The 21767-nt window shown below is 41.6% G+C and overlaps 1 protein-coding gene across 4 annotated transcripts in view; it reads right to left on the reverse strand.

Moving 5' to 3' along the window:
* The window catches only part of SYT9 (synaptotagmin 9), a 122086-nt gene extending 101109 nt beyond the window's left edge, over positions 1-20977 (reverse strand). For 3 of the 4 annotated variants that reach the window (XM_026705891.2, XM_026705884.2, XM_087921159.1), the window contains exon 1: positions 20264-20977. In XM_026705891.2, the coding sequence (XP_026561676.2) occupies positions 20264-20756 (493 nt within the window). In that variant the 5' untranslated portion in view covers positions 20757-20977. The remainder of the gene's footprint in view (positions 1-20263) is intronic. The other variant, XM_087921160.1, reaches the window with a different exon arrangement.
* Between the last annotated feature and the right edge of the window lie 790 nt (positions 20978-21767).

Genomic DNA, 21767 nt, shown 5'->3' on the forward strand with positions numbered 1-21767 from the left:
GTTTATAAATCCAAAATTTCATTTGATTTTGACTTCATAAATGGTTTCTCCTTTCGGCTGAAATTTGTCACGCTTAAATAAATCTTCAAGAGTTTGTACGGTTATGAAAATGACCAAAATCCCTTGAATATATAAAAAAATTGAACTGTCTTTAAAAGAAAAAGACTTTTATTTTCATGTTTATGTTGGATTTAAGTCTTGTTAAAAAGTCCTTAAATTTATACAAAAGAATAAAATACTAGAAAACCTGTGACTAGTTAGGTCATTCTTCCCACAAGTAGTATAGGTCTGCCCTGTTTCCTACTCTCTCACATCTCTCAGGAGAGCCCCGGTGAAGCCTTCTCCTTCTCTTCCTCCTCCTCCATTCACCTATGGAACTGACTGCCACTTTAATTGGGGGGGCGGGGAAACCATGGGAGCCCCAGACCATGAAGATTGCATCCCATTCTGGCATGTCCCCAAACGTCCTCTCCCTCTAGGGAAGAAGAGAGCTCAGCTTTCAATTGCCAGCACTCCCATTTGGCTTACTTTGCCAGCAGACATGAGTTACTGCCAGTGGTGGGATTCAAATAATTTAACAACCGGTTCTCTGCCCTAATGATTTCTTCCAACAAACTGCTCAGAAACTTAAAAACCGGTTCTCCCGAAGTGGTGCACACTGGCTGAATTCTACCACTGGTTACTGCTTCCTCCTTCCTCAAATTATACAGGCTTGTGTGATTCCTCCCCTCCCCCCTAACATTCTGGATAGCCTCAAAGAAACATCTCAGCCTTCTCCTCCTCAACTGATCTGTGGGAACTGCTGGCCACTTTATTGTGGGGAGGGGGAACAAAGGAAGTTGCAGACCAAAAGAAAAAGTGCTCCCCACTCCCCATTCTGGTGTTTCTCCAAGGGCCACTCACTCCAAGGAGAAAAAGAACTCACCTACTGATTGCTGGTGCCCTCAGCCATCCCAAGGAGCCATGTTAGCACAACGGTTAGAATGCAGTATTGCAAGGTAACTCTGCTCACTGCCAGGAGTTCAATTCTAACAGGATCAAAGTTGAATCAGCCTTCCATCCTTCCTAGGTTGGTAAAATGAGGACTTAGGTTGTTGGGGACAGTATGTTGACATTTGTAAATCATTCAGAAAGTGCTGTAAAGCACTATGGAGCTGTGTATAAGTCTAATTGCTATTGCTATTGCGATCTTGACCGCAAGCAGCACAATGCAATAAAACTGTGGCCTGATCTCTATCTGTCTCTAAGAGTCCAGATAAAGAATAACTGAGTTTAATAACAACATTACCCACCTAAAAGTATACTTGCAAATCAGGAAGATTTATTTTGCATTATATGCTTATAATTTAAGAAGTTATGCTAGGAATATTTTTCCTACATGCTGAGATAAAAGAAAATTAAGTTTAATACATTTACAAGCAAAATAATAATAAGATTACTGATTCCATGGGAATGAATAATGCATCACAAAACCTAAGTGACATTCTGAACATTTAAAGAAAAAAAGGTTTTTCTAAATGTAAGGCTCCATTCGCAACTTTAATGAATGAACAGATGTGTCTTTTTAGTATTTTTGATTCATAACCTCCAGGAATTTAATTTATGCTGCTAAAAAATAATCTTTATCTATACTGCAAAGTGTCAGAAACTGTTTTTAATATGAACAAAGAGGAGTAGCCCATTAGTTTGTTTTGGGGATTTCAACGATATACACACAATAGGGCAATAAAAAACAGAGAGCTTTACTTAATATTGGCCGTGTCATCCTTCCACTCACCATGATATTAATGAAATTCAATGTGATTAATGATCTGGTCTTTCTTTTCATCATCCTTATCTACATAAATATTTCCTGATTTCTTTTTCATCCCTATTCTGAGCTTCACAGCAGTCTATGACCTTTATGAATTTTGTATGTAAGTTTCTTAGGTTCAAACCCTGACGTATTTCTCAGAAAAGAACCCCACTGATGGAATTGTTTGAATGGCATATCAGCTCATGAAAATCATCCTTAAGAATTATAATCCAAAGATCTTGACCCTCCCTGTATCAGTGCTATAGTTGCATAAACTTTAATCTGTTTCTTGCTACTCCCAAAGAGCCATATTGCTAGAGGAAATCCTCACAGTTGAGCAAACCTATTATGAGATGCCATGACTTAAATAGAAGCTCTATAGAAAGAAACAGACTACATATTTACTTTCTGTGTGAATCATATTGAAAACCATATCTTTTCTTAAGTTGTCCAAGATGTTAAAATTAATATTATAATCTTCTTAGAAGCAAGAACATGGAGCAACCCAAGGTACTTAGTAAATGAATGCTCCTTTCAATGTAATAATGGCTTTTAAAGGTTATATGTAGATATATCACTTTTGGCAGCATCCATCTGGCAAGAATATTACATGCTCTGATAGTTAATAGTAAACACTGCTAGTAAAATTCACAATACACATTATTGGAATAAAAGTAAGTCACAGTACTTTAACAGTAGATAGTGAATGGGAAGGCTACTACTACTTGCACTCTCAGCAGTCTGCATGCCAACACTTCAGGGAAAATACCAGACCGTTACTCAAATATAGCATTTTCTCTAGGCTGAGATAGGCTGGAACACTATGTAGAACTCAGGTGTCAAACTCGATCGTGTCACGTGACATCACATGATGTATTGTAATATTTTTTGCCTTTGTGGAGCAGGGGCAGGAGTGGCCTGTGCATGATGCATCCAGACTGCGGGCTGCCAGTTTGAGACCCCCAATGTAGAATGATAACTCAATCCCCTCTTTTTGTCTAGAAAGATAGGTTTTTCATTTAAATGCAAGCAAGAATGGAGGGAGAAGAATGGAGGCTAGGGAAAAGGAAAAAAGGAATATTTATCTCCTCAACCTTTCTTTTGTCATATTTTCCTAGGAGAATCAAGGAAGGAAGATTTTCCGCTGTAATCATTTATAACATGAACAAGGAAACATTTCAACCAGTAATTTTTATTATCCCTGGCAAATTAATGTCAGTGACATTTGTTTTATTTATGCAAATTCAGTATATGTAACTTTGTGCAACTTGAAATTTCTTTAAACAGAGTATCCTCTAAATTAGAAGCCGGTATATATAATTTTGTGATCTACTTTGCATTATTCTTTTATTTATTTTTTTCTATTTAAGATCATATCTAAGCTACTTTCTGTGTTATGAATATCTGTTTCATGCCACTATAGTCTTCTGCCAGTTAATGGATGGGTGGATTGCCCTTCAACTTAGTATTGAGGAAACATTCTATTTATTATTTATTAGATTTTTTTATCCCACTTTGGTTATTTTTACAGGTAACTCAAGGTGGTGAACGTACATAATAATTCATTCCCTTCCTTTTTTTGCCATAATCACCCTGTGAGATGAGTTGCTTAAGGTAAAACTAGAACTCACGGTCTCCTGGTTTCTAGGCCAGCAACTTAACTACTACACCAAACTGGCTCTATATATGTTGTATATAATTGCCTTAGCAGTTTTGGGTGCTGAAAAGGAACACATTCCTCTGGAAATAAGAAAAAATATTCATAGTGAAAATTGCAGTTATATTTGTATGCCAAAAACTCTTCCTACGACTTTGGTGTATTTCTCTATAAGTTAACCCACATCTAATTGGTAATATTACTTTGGTTATTTCAACTGCAAAACTGGTTGACAGGGAACATAAAAACATCCCATTTTATGGCTGTATATCCGGATTCAATTCAGCTGTCGTTCCTAGAGTTATAGGGATACTGTTTACCTTAGGATGTGTGCCCAACGTAGAGTCTTTTCCTTTGCAATTACTTATCCACTCTCTGAGCTGAGTTTTAGAGAATAAAATTCCAGTATCTTTACTCAAAAAACTGGACACCTCAGAGCACGTGTTGGAATAAGCTGCCTCCAAGAGTGACTGAGGGGGAAAAAATCCAAGTAATTTCCTTGGCAACTAATGCTTCCAATCATGATTTAAACTTAATGTTGATGGAAATACATCCTACAACTACAAAAAAACCCACAGAATAACAGAATTACAGAATTGAAAGGGACCTTGAAGGTCCCCTACTCCAACCCAGTGCTCAAGCAGGGAGTGAAAGGGGAAAAAAGAAGGGAAGGAAATTGTTCCGGACTAGCAGGCTCGTAGCCTGCAAATCTGATTGGCCCGCTGAAAGCCGATCGTGATTGGTTGCCATAGACTGATGCGATTGGCCAGTAAACGGGCTGCCGCGATTGGCCCTGCCAAGAGTGGCAAACTCAAATCGCCTTCATTGGCTGCCTAGCCGCAGCCAGCCCTATATAAGGGGCTGCTGCGGCTGGGGTTAGTTGCTCAGATCTGAAGTCACAAATAAAGAGCTTTAGTTACTATCTGAGTCTTGCCTCCGTTCTTGAACCATCCTCCCAGATATAACAGAAATATCATTATCTCAATCAGTATCCAAAAAGCAGGTAACACTGCTCATGTAACGGGTTGATTGAAAATATCAGTGTGCTTAATGTCTGATCTATGGAAAATACCAAAAGAACCAAAAATACGCTAAGTGGCATGTGGATCAGGAATCAAATATTGCAGGCTAATTACAGGCTAATTATGCCAACTGCCGGGAGTTCGATTATGACTGACTCAAGGTTGACCTCCGAGGTTGGTAAAATGAGCACCTAAATTGTTGGGGGTAATATGCTGACTCTGTAAACTGCTTAGAGAGGACTATAAAGCACTGTAAAGCAGTATATAAGTTTAAGTGCTATTGCTATTGCTAATGGGCAATACACTGCCGCACTGGTGGAACTAATAGATGTAAATGTACATTATTTAATATGACAGAATCCTGGCTACCAGTATAAAAGAAGAATAGGAGTGTGGAAAGCATTCTAGATTGCTCTAACCTTACATGAATGATTCCTTTCACTGTGTCCCTATTTTTAGATATTTGGTAAGCGGGGGAAAGTTTCTTTTTTCTTTGTTTCCTTCTTGCTATCCTTATATAGTGACAAAATCCTCTAACACAAATGCTTGTACATGAAATTAGCTAAAGTATGAATAAAATCGGGGTCACAGTACATTACAGATTTCCCCCACTTAGTTGTCCCGCTCCCATTGCAATCATCATTTGTCCAATCCTTGGAAACGTGAAGAGACATTCTTCAAAGCCCATTAAGTGTCTCCCACTAACTGAGAAAGACAGCTTGTCTGAATAAATCAAGATGCCTTGGGACTGTCTGATGGGTTTCTGTGGAGCCACCGTAAATGCTGCCTTAGGGGTCCTCCCCCTTTAGTAAACTCAATATATTGTTTTACAATTAGGATAAAAAATTTAACTTCTTGGCTGAAAAAAACCAGACAGGAAGGGGATATTACCTTTAATCTTCATGTAATACTGTTCCAATCACTGAAATGTGAGCCAAATGCACAGCTTTCCAAAGCATAGAGCTTTGTCTTTTGGCTCCCTGTGCAAAGGCCAAATAAGACATGACAAAGCACATAAAAAGCAAAAGGAGATTACTGAGCCTCATTTGGAAATACAAAAACACGGAGAATTATTTAGGAAAGTATTATGTTTAAAAGCAGACTTTTTCATCCATTAACTGTACAGGTAACCCTCACCCTAACCCTAGACTTATGACCACAATTGAACCTCAAAATTTCTGTTGCTAAGCCAAACATTTGTTAAGTGAACTTTGACTCATTTTACAAGTTTTCTTGTCACAGTTAAGTGAATCACTGCAGTTGTTAAGGTTAGTAACACAGTTAAGTGAAGATAGCTTCCCCATTGACTTTGTTTGTCAGAAGGTCCCAAAAAGATGATGGCTGCAATGACCCTGAAACATTGCAGCCATCATAAATATGAGTCAGGTGTGTTAAGGTAATTCCCCGTTAGGAGAAAGGGCATTGGTACTTACCTGATATGCCCGTTCTCTGTGAGCTGTGAAGAGCATCCAGGTGTGGGGAGGTGCTTCAGTCTCTTCTGGAAAGGCTGGGCTTAAAACTCCGGGATGCTCCTCCTCCTCCACGGGACACCTCCCCAGCGTCCCCCAGTTTTGCGAAGACTGAGTGCCAAAGTCTGGAACTCATCACCTAATCTAGATCCCTGACTGGAACGGAACCCCACCAGACAGAAATAAATGGGTGGGGCTGGATGTTCTTCACAGCTCACAGAGAACGGGCATATCAGGTAAGTATCAACGCCCTTTCTCCCATGAGCTGTTCAGAGCATCCAGAAGCGGGACATACCAAAGCTTGGCATGTCCTTAGGGAGGGACTCCATCTGGATTGAAATCCACTCCTAAATTCTGTAGACCCTCTGCAGGACTCTTCTGCCAAATGAAGTATCTGCTGAGGCATAGACATCAATTTTATCATTTCTGACAAAGGGTGATGGTGAAGCCCAAGTTGCCGCTCTGCAAATTTCGTCTAGGGAAGCCCGTGTGGCCCATGCTGCTGATGTTGCCGCTGTAATGTTGATTGGGCTGTAATGCCCTTAGGAACTGAGATGGACTGGCATTCATAACTTTTAGCTATGGTGGCTCTCAACCATCTACCAATGGTCGTCGATGACACCTTGTGTCCTAAAGTGGATGGGTTGAAGGATAGGAGTAGAACCTCAGATTTTCGAAATGCCACCATGTGGTCTATGCCCTTCGAATGTCAAGTCGATGCCATTGATGCTCCAGTCTATGAGATGGTTTCAGACAAAAATTTGGAAGCACCAACTCCTGCGCTCTGTGGAAGACTGAATTTACTTTTGGGGTGAACAATGGATCCAATCTGAGAACCACTCTGTTGGCATGAAACACGCACAGGTTCTTTCTCATTGACAATGCTGCCAATTCAGAAATCCTTGCTGATGTGATCGCAATTAAGAAGACCACCTTAATGTCAGGAATTTGAGACTAGCAGTTCTTAAAGGGCCAGTTGTAAGTGCGGTTAACATCTTGTTGAGCTCCCAAGTGGGATAGCAGTGAATTACAGGAGGTCGTAAGTTTGCAGCACCCTTAAGAAAGCTGCGGACATGTGGATGGTGCACTATGGAACGAAGGTCACCCCAGGATATCACCGAGGCTAAGGCTGCCACCTGTCTGCGTAAAGCATTTGGAGATAGGCCCTTGGTCAACCCCTCCTATAAAAAGTCCAATAATTGTCCTAATGATGGGGCGGTTGGGTCGATCTTAGACCCCCGGCACCAGTGACAGAAAGCGGACCACGTGGCCTTGTATATACAATTTGTTGAGGACCGTCTGGATGCTTGTATGGTGGCAATAGCATCCTCTGAAATCTGTTGGGTCCTTAAATGGCTCCACTCAACCTCCATACGGCTAGGCTGAGCCATTGTGGGTCTGGGTGAAGTACTGGCCCTTGCAAGAGGGAAACCCTCGATGGTGGAATTTTCCAAGGTTGTTCTCTCAACAGGTCCTGTAAGTCCGCAAACCATGTTTGCCTGGGCCAGTAAAGGGCGACCAATATCAATTCTGCTCATTCCTCAATAGCTTCTGGATCAACCTGGGTATTACAGGAGGAAATGCATATAGAAGTCCGGGAGGCCACTGACATCGCAGGGAGTTGACGGCCTCTGCCCCCTGAGTCGGGTACCTTGAAATATACTGGGGCAATTAGGCGTTGAGGGGAGAGGCAAATAGATCGATCACCGGTTGCCCAAACCTCTGCTTACTGGAAGACAGACGGGTGTAGGCGCCACTCTGTCTGATCTATTGTGGCCCTGCTGAGACAGTCCGCTTGTGTGTTTAAGGCCCCTGCTATGTGCTCTGCCTTGAGCAAAAACAGATTGGCCTCGGCCCACTTGAACAACCTGGCCATCTCCAGCATCACAAGTTTGGAGTGGGTACCCCCATGTCTGTTTACGTGGGCCTTGGTTGTGATATTGTCTGTCAAGACCAGAACGTGGCGTGATTGGAAAAGGGGTAGAAAACTGCATAATGCCAGATGAACTGCTCGCAGCTCCAACAGGTTGATGCTTTGTGATTGTTCGGAAATAGTCCAAATTCCCTGTGCAGTGTGGGATTGGAAGTGAGCTCCCCATCCTACCAGGCTAGCATCGGTTGTGATTGTTGCCCTGCAAGGTTCCTTGAAAGAACACCCCATGTTTATCATGTTTTCCAACCACCAGCGGAGCGATCGGAGAACATTGTGCGGTATCTTTATCTGGACGTTGGAAGTGGCTCTTCCGGATCGCTGGAAAGGTAGCAGGAACCATTGCAGCTCTCTAGAATGGAAATGAGCCCAAGGCACAATGGAAATACAAGAAATCAGTTTCCCTAACAGTTGAGACAGAACTGCCAGGGAAACTCCCTTTAAGGCTCTGATCTCTCTGGCCAAAGACTGGATACTATTCAACCTGTCCTGAGAGAGAAAAACCTTGCCCTCCATGGTATCTATCACTGCCCCTAAATGAACTAACCTAGTTGAGAGGATCAAATGGCTTTTATCCCAATTTATGGAAAAGCTATGACCTTGAAGGGTCTCCAGAGTAATCTTGGTATCCAAATTTGCTTGGTGTCTGGAAGACGACAAAATTAAAATATCATCCAGATAACATTGTAAACGAATAGATATGATCCTGAGGGAGGCAGCCAAAGCTGCTAGAACCTTGGTAAAAGTCCTAGGGCCAAAGCAAGACCGAATGGTAAGGCGATATATTTGTAGTGCCAATCACAATAGCAAAATCTAAAATATTTGTAGTGAGCAGGTCTAATTGGTATATGTAGATAAGCCTCTGTCAGATCTATAGAGGTCAGAACATCGTTCTCTCTGATGCTGAGCAGAATGGACTGAGCAGAGAGTAGTCATCTTGAATTTTCAATAAACCAATGATCTGTTCAGACGTTTGAGGTCCAGAATTGCCCTCCAGCCCTCCAAACTCTTTGGGACCACAAACAATAGAGAGTAACAGCCTTGACCCCGTTGTTCAGATGGGACCTCTCTAATGGCCCGAATATGTAGAAGATGATGATAGCCTCCTGCATCAATGTTCTCTTAATGGGGTCCGTGGACCTAGGGCTCCTAATGAAAAAGTTCGGGGGGAAGGATTGAAACTCTAGTGCCAAACCAAACCTAACACAGTCCCTACCCACGCATCAGAGGTGGAGCTGTCCCATTGATCAGCAAACAATTTTAGCTGCCCTTCAATGGGAGCTGCTGTCAAGGACTCACTTGGGGCGATGAAAAAATCGGCCTCTGGTACCTCTGGGGTTTCTTCTGTTTTGGCCTCCCCACTGACCTCTATTGGAAGATTCCGACCTATCCTGTCTAAAACTGGGCCTGTAGCCTAATGTTATCTGCAACCTGGGAAGGTATGGGCCTTGACTGTAGGGCTGAAAGGAACCCCTTCAAAACGACTGGGGCGTTCTGTTTTCAGACTTCCGAAAAAGAGGGGGAAGCATTTTTTTCTTGTTTCTATTCTCAGTAAGCAGGGGCTCCAAGACACTGCCAAATAATTTATCCGCTGATATTGGGGCTGATGCCAGCTTGCATTTATGCTTGGTATCCGCCTGCCAATGTCTGAGCCATAGCAGACTCCGTACTGATACGTCAGATGCTATGGCTCTAGACGAGAATTTGATTGCATTAAATGTGGCGTCAGCGGAGAATTCTGCCGCTGCAATAATCTTAGCAATGTCCTGGTGGGCTCTGACATTTGACGTTGGCAATATATCCCTCAAGTGGAAAAACCATCGTAGGGAGGACCGTATAAAAAAGGATGCAGCTGTAGCTTCCCTAATGGCCCAGGTGTCAGAAACATGCGCCCTATGGAGTGCCAACTCTGCTTTCTTTTCCTCCGGTCTCAGGGCTTCCTCGGCCTTGTTGGGAAGGGTTGAAGAAGAGGCCAGTGCCACAATGGGCTCATCCACCTCCGGCGTTTTGAGAAAATTTGAAAACTCTGCTGCCAAATTATAATATCATTTATCATACCCTGTTGGGGCTGGGTAGGATGCTGCTGATGCCCATTGATTTTGTACTAATTCAGCAAACATACGACGGACAGGAATAGTTTCTGCCTAATTAGCCGGTTGTGAGAATATTAGATCCTCGGATTCGTCCTGAGACCCTGTTGACAATGGATGAGGGCTTGATGTGCCTAGTTTAGCAGTGTTCTTTGCTTTGAACAGTAAAAATTTAAAGAGGTATGGATGAAAAAGGCCAGAAAAGGTAGGTTGGTCCGGAATGAGGCCTTCGTCATCCAACATTCCTCGTTCTAGTTGGTCAGCCTCTGACAACCCCAAGTCCATCTGATGGATTGACCCCACCTCCATGGGAACATCCGGGTCATCTAATTCCACCTCTTCCCAAAGACCCTGGACTGGTATGTCAGGAATATTGGGGAATACCTGAGTTTGATGTTATGCGCAAAGGATCGAGCAGACAAGGATCCCACTTCTGAAGTAGCCGAAAAGTGTCTGGTCCGGATGGATTGCTGAACTCCAGCCGCAATGCCCTTTTGTATTGCCATCTCCATCCATTGCCTCATTTCAATGGGAATAGCCTCAGGTAATCCCTCCTCCTGTCTTAAACCGGCGGCCGTAGGGGTGAAGGTTGCCTCTGGGATTCACCGGGCAGTGCTCATTGGAGGAGATATGCCTATGGGAGGCTGTCCAGAAATAGACTGTCTGGGCTGGGTGGATAAGTCCAAGGGCCTCAACAATGAAGTTGGGCCCTGATCCGATTGTTGTGTCATAGTCATCTTGCCCGCCTCCCTGGCCCATTTCTGAAACTGCCTTTCCAAGGCTTGGTGCCGTCTATGGGCATCCTTATCTGCCGCCTTAGAGGCCTTTTTGGGGCCCACTGACTTATCTCGGGAATTATTTGTCTTGGAGTGGAAGATGTTGTCACCTTCCATTGTGGAGGACTGATTCTCGTGACTCTAACTTTATATTATTATTATTATTATTATTATTATTATTATTATTATTATTATTATTATTATTATTATTATTTGTACTTAAGGGTGATGGCTACCCCTGTGGTTGAAGGTAGAACGCTTCTCCAGGAGTGTAAGTCTATGTATATATCTATCTATATACACACACATATATACACATACAAACACACATACACACACACACACACACACACACATATATATACACATACACACACACACACACATACGTGCCTATAGGGAAACAGTATCTTAAGGTCCCCGACAAGGGAAACCTCCAAGCAAGAAATATTCTGAATCCCTGCTCCCTAACAAGGGAAACCAGCTATATAGGGCCTGGATAGATCCTTTTCTCTCAAAAATCTCCCACTGTTTGAAATGGCACTTGCGGCTTCACTCCAATGTAATGATCCAAAAGCAATTGCAAAAAGAAAAAAAAAGTCCTGTTTAAGGATTAGCCTGCTATCCAACACCAGCAATATAAAAGAGAAATAATCCCAGGGAAGTGGAGTGGGAAGGTACTTGCCCCGGTCCCCAAGAAGGGAAACCAGTGGGGAATGACACCTGTGATATTTAGGCACGAACTTGAAGCCAGTCATTGAAAATGGCAGGAAGGCAGAATCCCCTATGTTAATTGCCTGAGCAGTTTAACGAGATGCTGCTGCTGACTCTGAATTGTCATACAAATGATCCTATCAGTCGAAACGGCAAGGAGAAGTGAGCCACGGCTGTGAGCGCTCCGCCAAGATCGCAGAGATAAGACGATCGGGGAATTATTTAAGCTAATTGCCTGAAGCAGCCATCTCAGGCTGCCTGTGGAGTGGCAGGCTCCACCAGCCACAAAGAACTGCGCTCAAACTGATCGGGGGGATGACCTAATACAGCCACAAGCCTTGAAATCGCCAAATTAATTGGGGAAAATTTACAAGCCGAATTAACCCAAGAGCAAACCTGAATTTTGACTAGCTGAATCAGAAAACCGTTCCAGTCAGGGAGTGCACAACCTCTTACCATGAAGACTGAGCTAAAACTGGGGGACGCTGGGCAGGTGTCCCATGGAGGAGGAGGAGTGTCCTGGAGTTTTAAGCCCAGACTTTCCAGAAGAGACTGAAGCACCTCCCCACTTCTGGATGCTCTGAACAGCTCATGGGAGAATGAGTACACACAGAGAGACGTAGTGAGAGTGGTGAGGAATAACATACAACCAGCACACAGATACACTGTATAGTAAAATGTAGGTTTTTAGTTCCAGTAAACGGTTAAGCAAAGTCCAACAAGCAGTCCAAGTCATACACGGTTAAAGCAGTCAGTTTTTCAGTCCAGGGATAATCCAAATATCAAAGTCCAGTATCATAAACAGTTCAGTAACAGACTTACAGCAATCCAAGAAAAATGACGATCAGCAACAGTACATAAGGAAAAAATTCAGGAACCAAGAACATCGACCATCTAGCAACTACCAACAACAGAACACCTAGCAACTAGCAACAACAGAACAACCCTGGTTTCTGGCTCCGTCTTATGGCTGATTGAGGAACCACACCCAATTACAATTTTAGCATTCTTAAAGAGACAGTATTAAACGTCTATCTTGGTTTATATATTTCCAACCCAACTGTTACGTGACTATCAATTCCTAACAAGGTGCCAAGCATCACATGATCATAGGAATGCTGCAATGGTCATAAGTGTGAAAAACAGTCATAAGTCACTTTTTTCACTGCTGTAACTTTGAACTGTCATGAAATGAACTGTTGTAATTCAAGGACTACCTGGATTAACACCTGATCTCTCACTGCAAGAGAGATCTGATATAGAAATAAGTTTCTGGTCATAAAGTCTGAACATTGATGTCTATGGAGATTCTCAGTCATCCAAGTCATAACTGTCCCAAAAGTGTTTTTTTTAAGAGACAACTGGATTTTCAGTTTTTTCTTGAAGATGCTTTGCTTTTCATCTGAAGAGCTGAAGAAACATCTTGGATGTGAAGTGAAATGACTTCAAAGAAAAACCAGAAAGTCCAGTTGCCTCTTGAAAAAAATGCACATGGATGTATCAGCTGTACACTTCTATTCCATACCATGTATGAAAATCCCAATTACAGTATCCAATATTGTAATGGCAGCTATAACGGAAAGACCAAAAACAAAAAGATATCAAAAACACGTACTTTATTCCATTTGCCCATTCTGCCTAGACATGAAGAAAAATGGCAGGACTTCATGATGCAGAGGGTCAAAGGTTGACCCTTATTTCATCAAATTAATAGTATGACAGAGGCTATTATCTGAGCCATATAAACACAGGCCCAACATCAATGTAAAAGTTCAGGGACTCCATGAAATGTGGAGTAAGTTCTTCTTGTAATTTGAAGATAATTTCAAAAGTATAGGGAGGATCCGCTCACCTGGATGCGGTAATATATGAACACAGATGGTATTGTACTTTCTCATCCATTTTCTTTTGGAGATTAGGCTGTGCATTTCAACCTATTATGTAAAGACAACAAACTAGCACCAAAATGGTGCAGCGACCTTTCTAGAAACTTAAATCTGTGATTTGCTCCCCCCCCCCCCTTATTTTATTTTCTTATAATTTGTAAAGTCCCTGTACTATTACAGTACTAGCAAGTATTTTTTCTGCAAATTCAATACATCCCCTTCCAAAATAAACAACTGAAAATAAAGTATGCCAGGATAAAATAATAGCAAAGATGTATTTTACACATCAATATGAGATGAATTTGTACTTTACAATATGACGCAAGAGTGACAGTTTTGTTGCAGAAAATGGAATAGAATAACAGAGTTGGAAGGGACCTTGGAGGTCTTCTAGTCCAATCAGGAACCCCTATACCAGTGGCTAACCTTTTTGGCACTGAATGCTAAAACGGGAATGCAAAAACCAGAAACCAGAAGAGCAGCTTCTTGACCCGTGCGTGCGGGAGCGCTGGAAACCAGAAACTTAGTTTCTTGGTCTGCACCAGCCCCCTGGTCTTCCGTTTCTAACATGCATGCGCATGTGAAAACCAGTTGGCTGATATGTGCATGTGTTCTGGGGAGCTACTCTTCTGGTTTCCGGCGCTCCCACACCTGTGAAGACCACATGGTTGGCACGCTTGCGTGTGCCGGAACCCAGAAGAGCAACAGGTGCTGGCTCTGTGTGCCACTTCCAGCACGCATGGCATAGGTTCACCATCATGGCCCTATATCATTTCAGACAAATGGTTATCCAAACTCTTCTTTAAAACCTTCCACTGTAGTTTCCACCCATTGCTTCTTGTCCTGCCCTCAGGTGCTTTGGTGAATAGCTTGACTCCCTCTTCTTAGTGGCAGCCCCTGAGATATCGGTTATCATGTCACTCCCCTAGTCCTTCTTTTCATTAAACTAGACATACCCAATTCCAGCAACTGATATTTATATGTTTTCGACTCCAGTCCCATGATCATCTTTGTCACTCTTCTCTGCACATTTTCTAGAGTTTCAACATCTTTTTTACATTGTGCTGACCAAAACTGGATGCATTATTCCAAGTGTGGCCTTACCAAGGCATTATAAAATGGTATTAACACTTCACATGATTCTATCCCTCTGGTTATGCAGACTAGAACTTGTTGGCTTTTTTGGCAACTGCAGCACAGTGCTGGATCATATTTAAGTGATTGTCCACTGGGACTCCAAGATCCCTCTCATAGTTACTACTATTAAGCAAGGTACCACAGATACTGTACTTGTGCATTTTGTTTTTCTTGCCTAAATGTAAAACCTTACTTTTTTCACCACTGAATTTTATTTTGTTTTAGATAGTGCCCAATGTTCAAATCTATCAAGATCCTTCTGTATCTTAAGAAAAGTTTTTTATTAGTTGAAAAAAAAAGTCATAGTTACTTCAGGGAGCACTAAGTGGGGGAAGATATTCTACTTGCCAAGTTCAGTTCTTTGTGTTAGATCGTAAAAATAAATATTGCACCTACTGTGCTTCCTTCCCCAAATGATATTTCTATAGAAATGAGGCAGCTTTGGTAAGAAACCCCCAAAGGTGTTGATGACATCAATGTTTAAAAATTCAGCTAACCTACTTTGTAGCTGAACAAGAGGATCAGGCCCAGAAACGAGACCAGAAGAACAGGAAAAATACAGTTCAAGTTAGATCATTTTTGGGTGTCTCATTAACATTATTTAATTGGACAAAAACTTAACACAATAATTATTTTATGAATCCCTTCCAATAGACAGCCATCAATTACTCAATATATAATTTATAAGTAAAGTTTACACACACACCCCCACACAAATATCCCATTTGAGTTGATTAACCTTCTGTTTACTTGAAGTGCTTAATATGATTACAGATGCTCTCCAGCTAGGGCATATCTGCATATAATTTGTGGGATGGGATATTTATTTATCTATGGCATCCTAACACTGAGACAAGGAAATCACTTGAAAATGGATACATCTCTTTTTATGTTTTGCTGTTATTATGCCTCAGATGACTAATGTAGGTGAGATGCATAGACGGGTAAACACAGCATATCATCGATGGCTAATATCATTTGTGGATTTATTTGCAGGGTTACACTGACTAATCAGTCCCCTAGCATAGGTTTTCATCACATTTTCTTTCTTTTCATTGAAACACTACCAATATGCAGAAAATATTTACTAAATCACAATGTGAATAATGTAACTAAAGACTCAAGACAATATAGAACTTTGCTTGCTCTGGTGGAAACTTTCATGTAATTCAAAAGGACCTCTTTGTATTTTAATGCAGGTTCTGCTGTCCTGGTGACCAAAGTTAAGTAGTCCAAAGAGTGGAAGCTATGAAAAGTATCTCTAAAGATTCTCTTACCCATGCAACAATTTGTTTCCAATTTTTGCTTCTATGGCATGCTCACTAATGATTTATGCATAACCATAATCAACTAATTAGAAACATTAACTAATTTGGGGAAATCTTTACATTGACAATTGTTTTTCAGAAGTTAATAAACAGTACTGAAACAAAAGATAGACCATGCTCAATGGACATACAAGCTGAGTTAGGTAGAAAAGAAAATAGGATAGTGTACACACAAGACTGCCTGAAAGGGATTAATGAAGACAATGACCAGGGTAGACCAAGGTAGAAAGGCTACTCAGGAGAAGGAAAAGATCACAGGGAGGAGAAGGACAGGAATCTAGTAGCACCTTTCTAGAATAACAAACTTTAATAATCACATGAACTTTCATGAGTTTACTTCATCAGATGCAAAAGGGATAAAGTAGAAGATGGTTTGAATTTCCAATCATCTCACCTACCCTATCTTTTAAACTGTTCATTCTTCACTTGTAACTCTCAGGTTTTACCAGGTTAAATCCAGTACAGATATGCATATAGCAATCCATGTAGTAGAAGTATAAGAAATTGTAGCTATGCACTACAGACTTGTAGGCAAACTATTAATATTTTTACAGGCCCTACATTAAAAATGCAGCAATGTTCTGATTATAGGAGAGATTCCTGTCCTTGCTGCTAATTTTGGTTTACTCTTGCTCTCTAGAGCAGGGGTCCCCAAACTTGGCAACTTTAGGACTTGTGGTCTTAAAATTGAAGTCCACAAGTCTTAAAGTTGCCAAGTTTGGAGACCTCGGCTCTAGAACATAGGTTCAAACAATCAAAGATATACAGCAGATTGGAATCCCCATTGAGCTTAAAGGTATATGTTTCCTAATAAATATTCCAGTTAAGAAGAGCCATGGTGCACAGTGGTTAGAATGCAATATTGTAGGCTAATTCACTGTTCACTGCCAGGAGTTTGATTCTGACCAGCTCAAGGTTGACTCAGCCTTCCATCCTTCTGAGGTTGATAAAATGAGGACCCAGATTGTTGGGGGCAATATGCTGGCTCTGTAAGCCACTTAGAGAGGATTGTAAAGCACTGTGAAGCAGTATATGCTATTGCTAAATCAAAATTAAAAATGTAAATGGAAGGGCTTCAGAAAAGAAAAGGTAAACTGAAGATAGATCCACTGAAAACAGAGCCAACAATCGCTGAAGAATGAAAAACCAGCTCTTCATAATTCCTCTCTGGACAGGGAAAGGACTTCAGATCACGCATAAGTGCTCCAGACAGTTGCTCCTTATGGTAGTTTAAAGCTCTGGGAGGCAAACTAATAGCTATCTTGCTCAAACCATAATTGGTACTTTTAAGGACACTGAGTTCACATACACATACAATACTAGAAATAACATAGATATATCTTAATCAAATACATTAGTTTTATATTCCTTTCTTTTAGCATAGCAACTTATCGTTTTCTGTAAACAACAACAAACCTTCCTTTATCTTACCTTTTATCTATAAATCAATATTTAAAGCCTCATCATTCAAAACTAGTAAAAAATGTTCATTAGCAGTTATCAGAAAAAACAATATATTAAGAATCTTGATTATTAATCCTTTCAAATAGTATCCCACAAGTTGATTTCTCATCATTTTCTCTTTATCTCAGAAACTCCTTCACAAATTTAACATGTACTAGTAACAACATCTATATATCTTAATGAAATAATTAAGGGTTATAAAGTTAACACCTTCTCTGAGAATACAAGAAAAAGTATCTTCTTCCCATATCTTATCTATAAACAAATCTGTAAAGCTCCATCATTCAGTCATGGTCAAGAAAAACCCCATTAAGAAAAAAACCCTAAATATTTAACCTTAATCAAGTTAGCCAATTTTATATTCCTTCTTTTTGCTTCCTTTTCTAACCACTTTGGGAAATTGCTTTTTAGCTATTAGTAATCTTTGGACTGGCAAATCTGAAAACACTGGGTGAGTTTTCTTTATGTCATGCCCAAATCCAAGAATGATACATGATGATTCTTTCAAGTTGAGTTATTTATTGTGTCCACACCTATAAACGAAGTCTTGCCATGCTGAGCCCTCTACTGTCTGCATCTACAATACACTCTGTGAACTATTTAAGAAGAGGATGTCTTCATTCTCTTTCTTTCAAACATAACATCTGGATTGAATGGTTTCTTACACCTCTGAAATGCACCTTCTCCCTCCTGGGAACACAGCTCCTTGCTACATTCCATCACACTTCAATGATTCGGAAAAGAAGTATTTTAAGTACAAGTTTAAGGATGTACATTTTGAAAGGTTACAAATGAGTTAAAAATCCACATGAATTTAAAACAAAATTTTGAAATTAATTGTAAGACTTCTTTCTATGGGAAAACCCTTTTGTTTTGAATTCTTAAAATAATTGATGGTTGAGACTTTGAAAATTGAATGCTATAGGGAACCAGAAGGAACTAAAGATGACAATTAAAGAACTCTTAAATATGTCTTACTAATACAGAATAAAGCAAAATATTTTAATATTTGATATATTAAAGGATATTTTTTAAATAATATACCCAGAAGTTAATTTTAGGAGTGTCTGCCTCTGGAAGACTTCATATATTAAATAATATTACTATATTATTATTTTTCTTTTTATTCTTTTAGTTTGTATTAGTTTTTTCTTTAACATTGTAATTTTTAATAACATTACTCTTTTAAAAAGAATCTAATTGGCATTGGATATGCAAGAGAGAGATTGAAGAAAGTGTGATATACAGGCATGAGAGAATCTTCTTCTGTCTCAGTAGGTATCTAAATGATGTATACTAGGTTGGCCATCACCTGCATCTGCAATATAACTAATGAGGAAGAACTATCCATGTGTAGATTTCAGAATTAGGATGTGAATTGGATAAAACTCTCATTATGATTCCAACTTAAAAATGTACATTAGGCCATTGGTTAGTAATCTGGAAAATATTCCTTTGATAAAATACAGTTGTCGATGTGTTAGGGGAACACTGAATTTTTAATAAGAGCATATCCTACAGTAATATTTAGGGAATAATTCTGGGACTTCAAGGCAAAATAATAATTAATACCCTTTTAGAAAGTAGAGCAGTAACAATGCACTCCAAATTGATTTTTAAAGACAAAAATGTCCAAGAGTACATTATCCAAAAGATAAACTAAAACTGTTAGGCTAAAAACATAATCCAGGATAAGTCCCATCCACAAAGGCTAGTATGGGTATTTGATCTGTTGGAAATTAAACCTGGTGCAACAAACTTACTTGCAGAATAAATATGGATTTTACTAAAACAAAACAATTTAAACTCCTTCGCGCTTGACATTTACATTTATTTTGGAACAGACTTCTTTAATCATATTTGCTTCCAAAGAAATATTACAAGAATCATTCTAGGAAGGAAAATAAACACTTTACCATTCTAACTGTTTGGCATATTTCCTTCCCCTGATCCTTGCTAACTGAGTTTACCAAAGTTAGCTAGCTGTTTCAAATATACTAAGTCTTGCAACAACTTATTGCCACTAATAATGAATTAGCTTATAATTATGCTGGGACAGCACCTACTCACTCAAGAGCAACTAGTCCAATCCAGCTGGAAACAGGTTTGCAAGAAAAACAAGATTTGCTTCCAGTTATTGTCATAACCAGTTTGATCTTAAAGGAATCAAGTGAAAATGCATTCCCCAATTGCCTAAATGCTAGTAGGAGACTTCATGCGTCTTTCACATTTGATTCTCTTTATTACTGTGACTTTTATCGATATTTATGATGTATAAGAGATAAATAGTCCAGGAAATTTTGAATTGCCCTGGAAGTTTATAGGGTACTTGGTAAGTTTCAGGAAGAGCTGTGTGCAAAGTTCAGAAGAAGAATACACCATCAGCCGGATCTCCTGTCATTCTACAGTTTTTGGAGAAGGGTTGGCGCCTTTCACCAAGTACTGCATCGGCGCTGGGAAACCCGACAGGATCTAAAAATAGCTCAGACGGCTCCTCACACTGATCGAAACGCATTTGAGAGTGCTTTCCACCGAACTCTGTAGTAGGACTTCAGCTTGGAGTAAAGATACACCTTGTTGAACGCCTACATTACACTAAAATATAAAGGTGTGTTGGATAAAATGCGCGGGCTTAACATGCAATGTCATATCTCGGAATAAAATGCCGAGTCAGACGCCTTCCACCTCCAAGCACCACCGATAAAGTAAATGCCAGCCCGAAGTCAACTGGGGTGAGGTGGGGTGCGGGGAGCCGCGTTGGCCGGATCCGCGCTATCTCGACGCCCCGAATTTCCGCGCTCGCCTGGATCCAATGGGCAGCATTCGGGCAGTTGATAGGATAGACGCGCCCCTCCGCCCAGCGCAGCCGGCACGGGCGCCCGCTTCTTTGAAACCAGGAAGACCCCATTGAAGAGATCTGGTTGGCATCCAGGAAGTTCTCGGGAGCCCCTCGTGTCCTTCCCCTCCCCGTGTCCCGCCACTCCCTGCCGCTTACCTGCGTCGGCCGGCCGGGGTCTGCCGCTGTCCCGCAGGTAGTAGCTGAACTCCAGGCACCTGTCGTTCTCGACCGTCCCCTCGGAGCAGAGCTCGACCAGCAGTTTCAGCGCTTTTCGGCAAATCTCGTCCTCCCTGCCACGAGGCATCGTCCCCCAGCATCCTTGTGAGAGGAGAGGAGCTCCCCGCTCGCTCACACGCGCGGCTTCGGCTGCTGCCCGCCTCTCGTCTGGCGCCCACAGCGAGGCAACTGGGGAGACGCCCGCATGTTTCGCAGCAGCAGCAGCAGCAGCAGCAGCAGCAGCAGAGGCGGCGGTAAGCGCCGTTGCCCCCCGAGGTCTGCTGCTCCCAACTTCGTCTTCTTGGCCTTGATGCTTGGACGGAAGAGCCGCCGCCGCACCTGCCTCTGCAGCCCGGCATGCGAGATAGGAAGGTTCCCTCCCGGAGGAGGAGGAGGAGGATCCCGCCACCAGTTGCGCGTAGTCTAGGCTCATCCGTCGACGCGCCGCGGCTCAGAAACAGCCTTACCTCAAAGTCCAAGTGGCGACCTAACAGCGCTACCTAGTGGCGGGAACCTTGTGTGACGAATCAAGGCCTTGCCGTTCTGTACCGTCAAACTTGGCGCGCTTTAACCACACCTGGATTTTTAGGATATCGCCCGCCATGCGTGGGCCCCCTTGGGAAAAAAAATGATGACGTCGTAAATGTAATTCTTAAACTTTCCTGGACACAGAAATAGGTCGGCATCCGAGATTTTTTTTTTTTTGCTTCCTCGGTATAGGATGCAGCCCTAGTTTTTCTTGGCTCCCTGGGATTTACTAGCTCCACTCTTGCTTGCCTCTGGATGCAGATGAAGTCAAGATTTGCCCCTTGCCGAGCTTTTATTAAGAACACTTTCCACTTTCCAATTAGGAAATGAATGCAGTGGTGGGATTCAAAAATTTGTACTACTTGTTCTGTGGGTGTGGCTTGGTGGGTGTAGCTTGGTGGGCATGGCAAGGAAAGGAGACTGTAAAATTCCCATTTCTTCCCTACTCCCGAGGGAAGGTTACTGCAAAATCCCATTCCCTCCCCACTTCACCTGACTAACCTGCTTTCCAGCTCCATTCTCCTGGGCAGGGCAACAAAAGAAGACCTAGGCGATCAGCTGGGGCTCGGGAGACAGAGAATTGATGGGGGTGGCCCAGTCAGAGGTGGTATTTGCCAGTTCGCCAAACTACTCAAAATTTCCACTACTGATTCTCCAGAACTGGTCAGAACCTGCTGAATACCACCTCTGTGAATGCTGTATATATAAAGGGGGGAGGGGGAGAGTGGAGGGGGGAGAAGCACAAGTGTTGTTATAAGTAAGAGGGGCTTGAAATCCTTTAGTTAGCATTGTTGGAAGGAAAACCCGTCTGGTTCAGTTCCAAGTTGGGAGAAATATGCTGGAAATAACATGGAGGTCGATTGGAAAGAAAGGCTCTGAAGAGCAGAACCAACCTGTGGTTCTGGGGCAGCTGACC

Source organism: Pseudonaja textilis, chromosome 1 (assembly GCF_049901715.1).
Source record: "Pseudonaja textilis isolate UNSWEBS1 chromosome 1, rPseTex1.2, whole genome shotgun sequence".
Taxonomy (NCBI): Eukaryota; Metazoa; Chordata; class Lepidosauria; order Squamata; family Elapidae; genus Pseudonaja; species Pseudonaja textilis.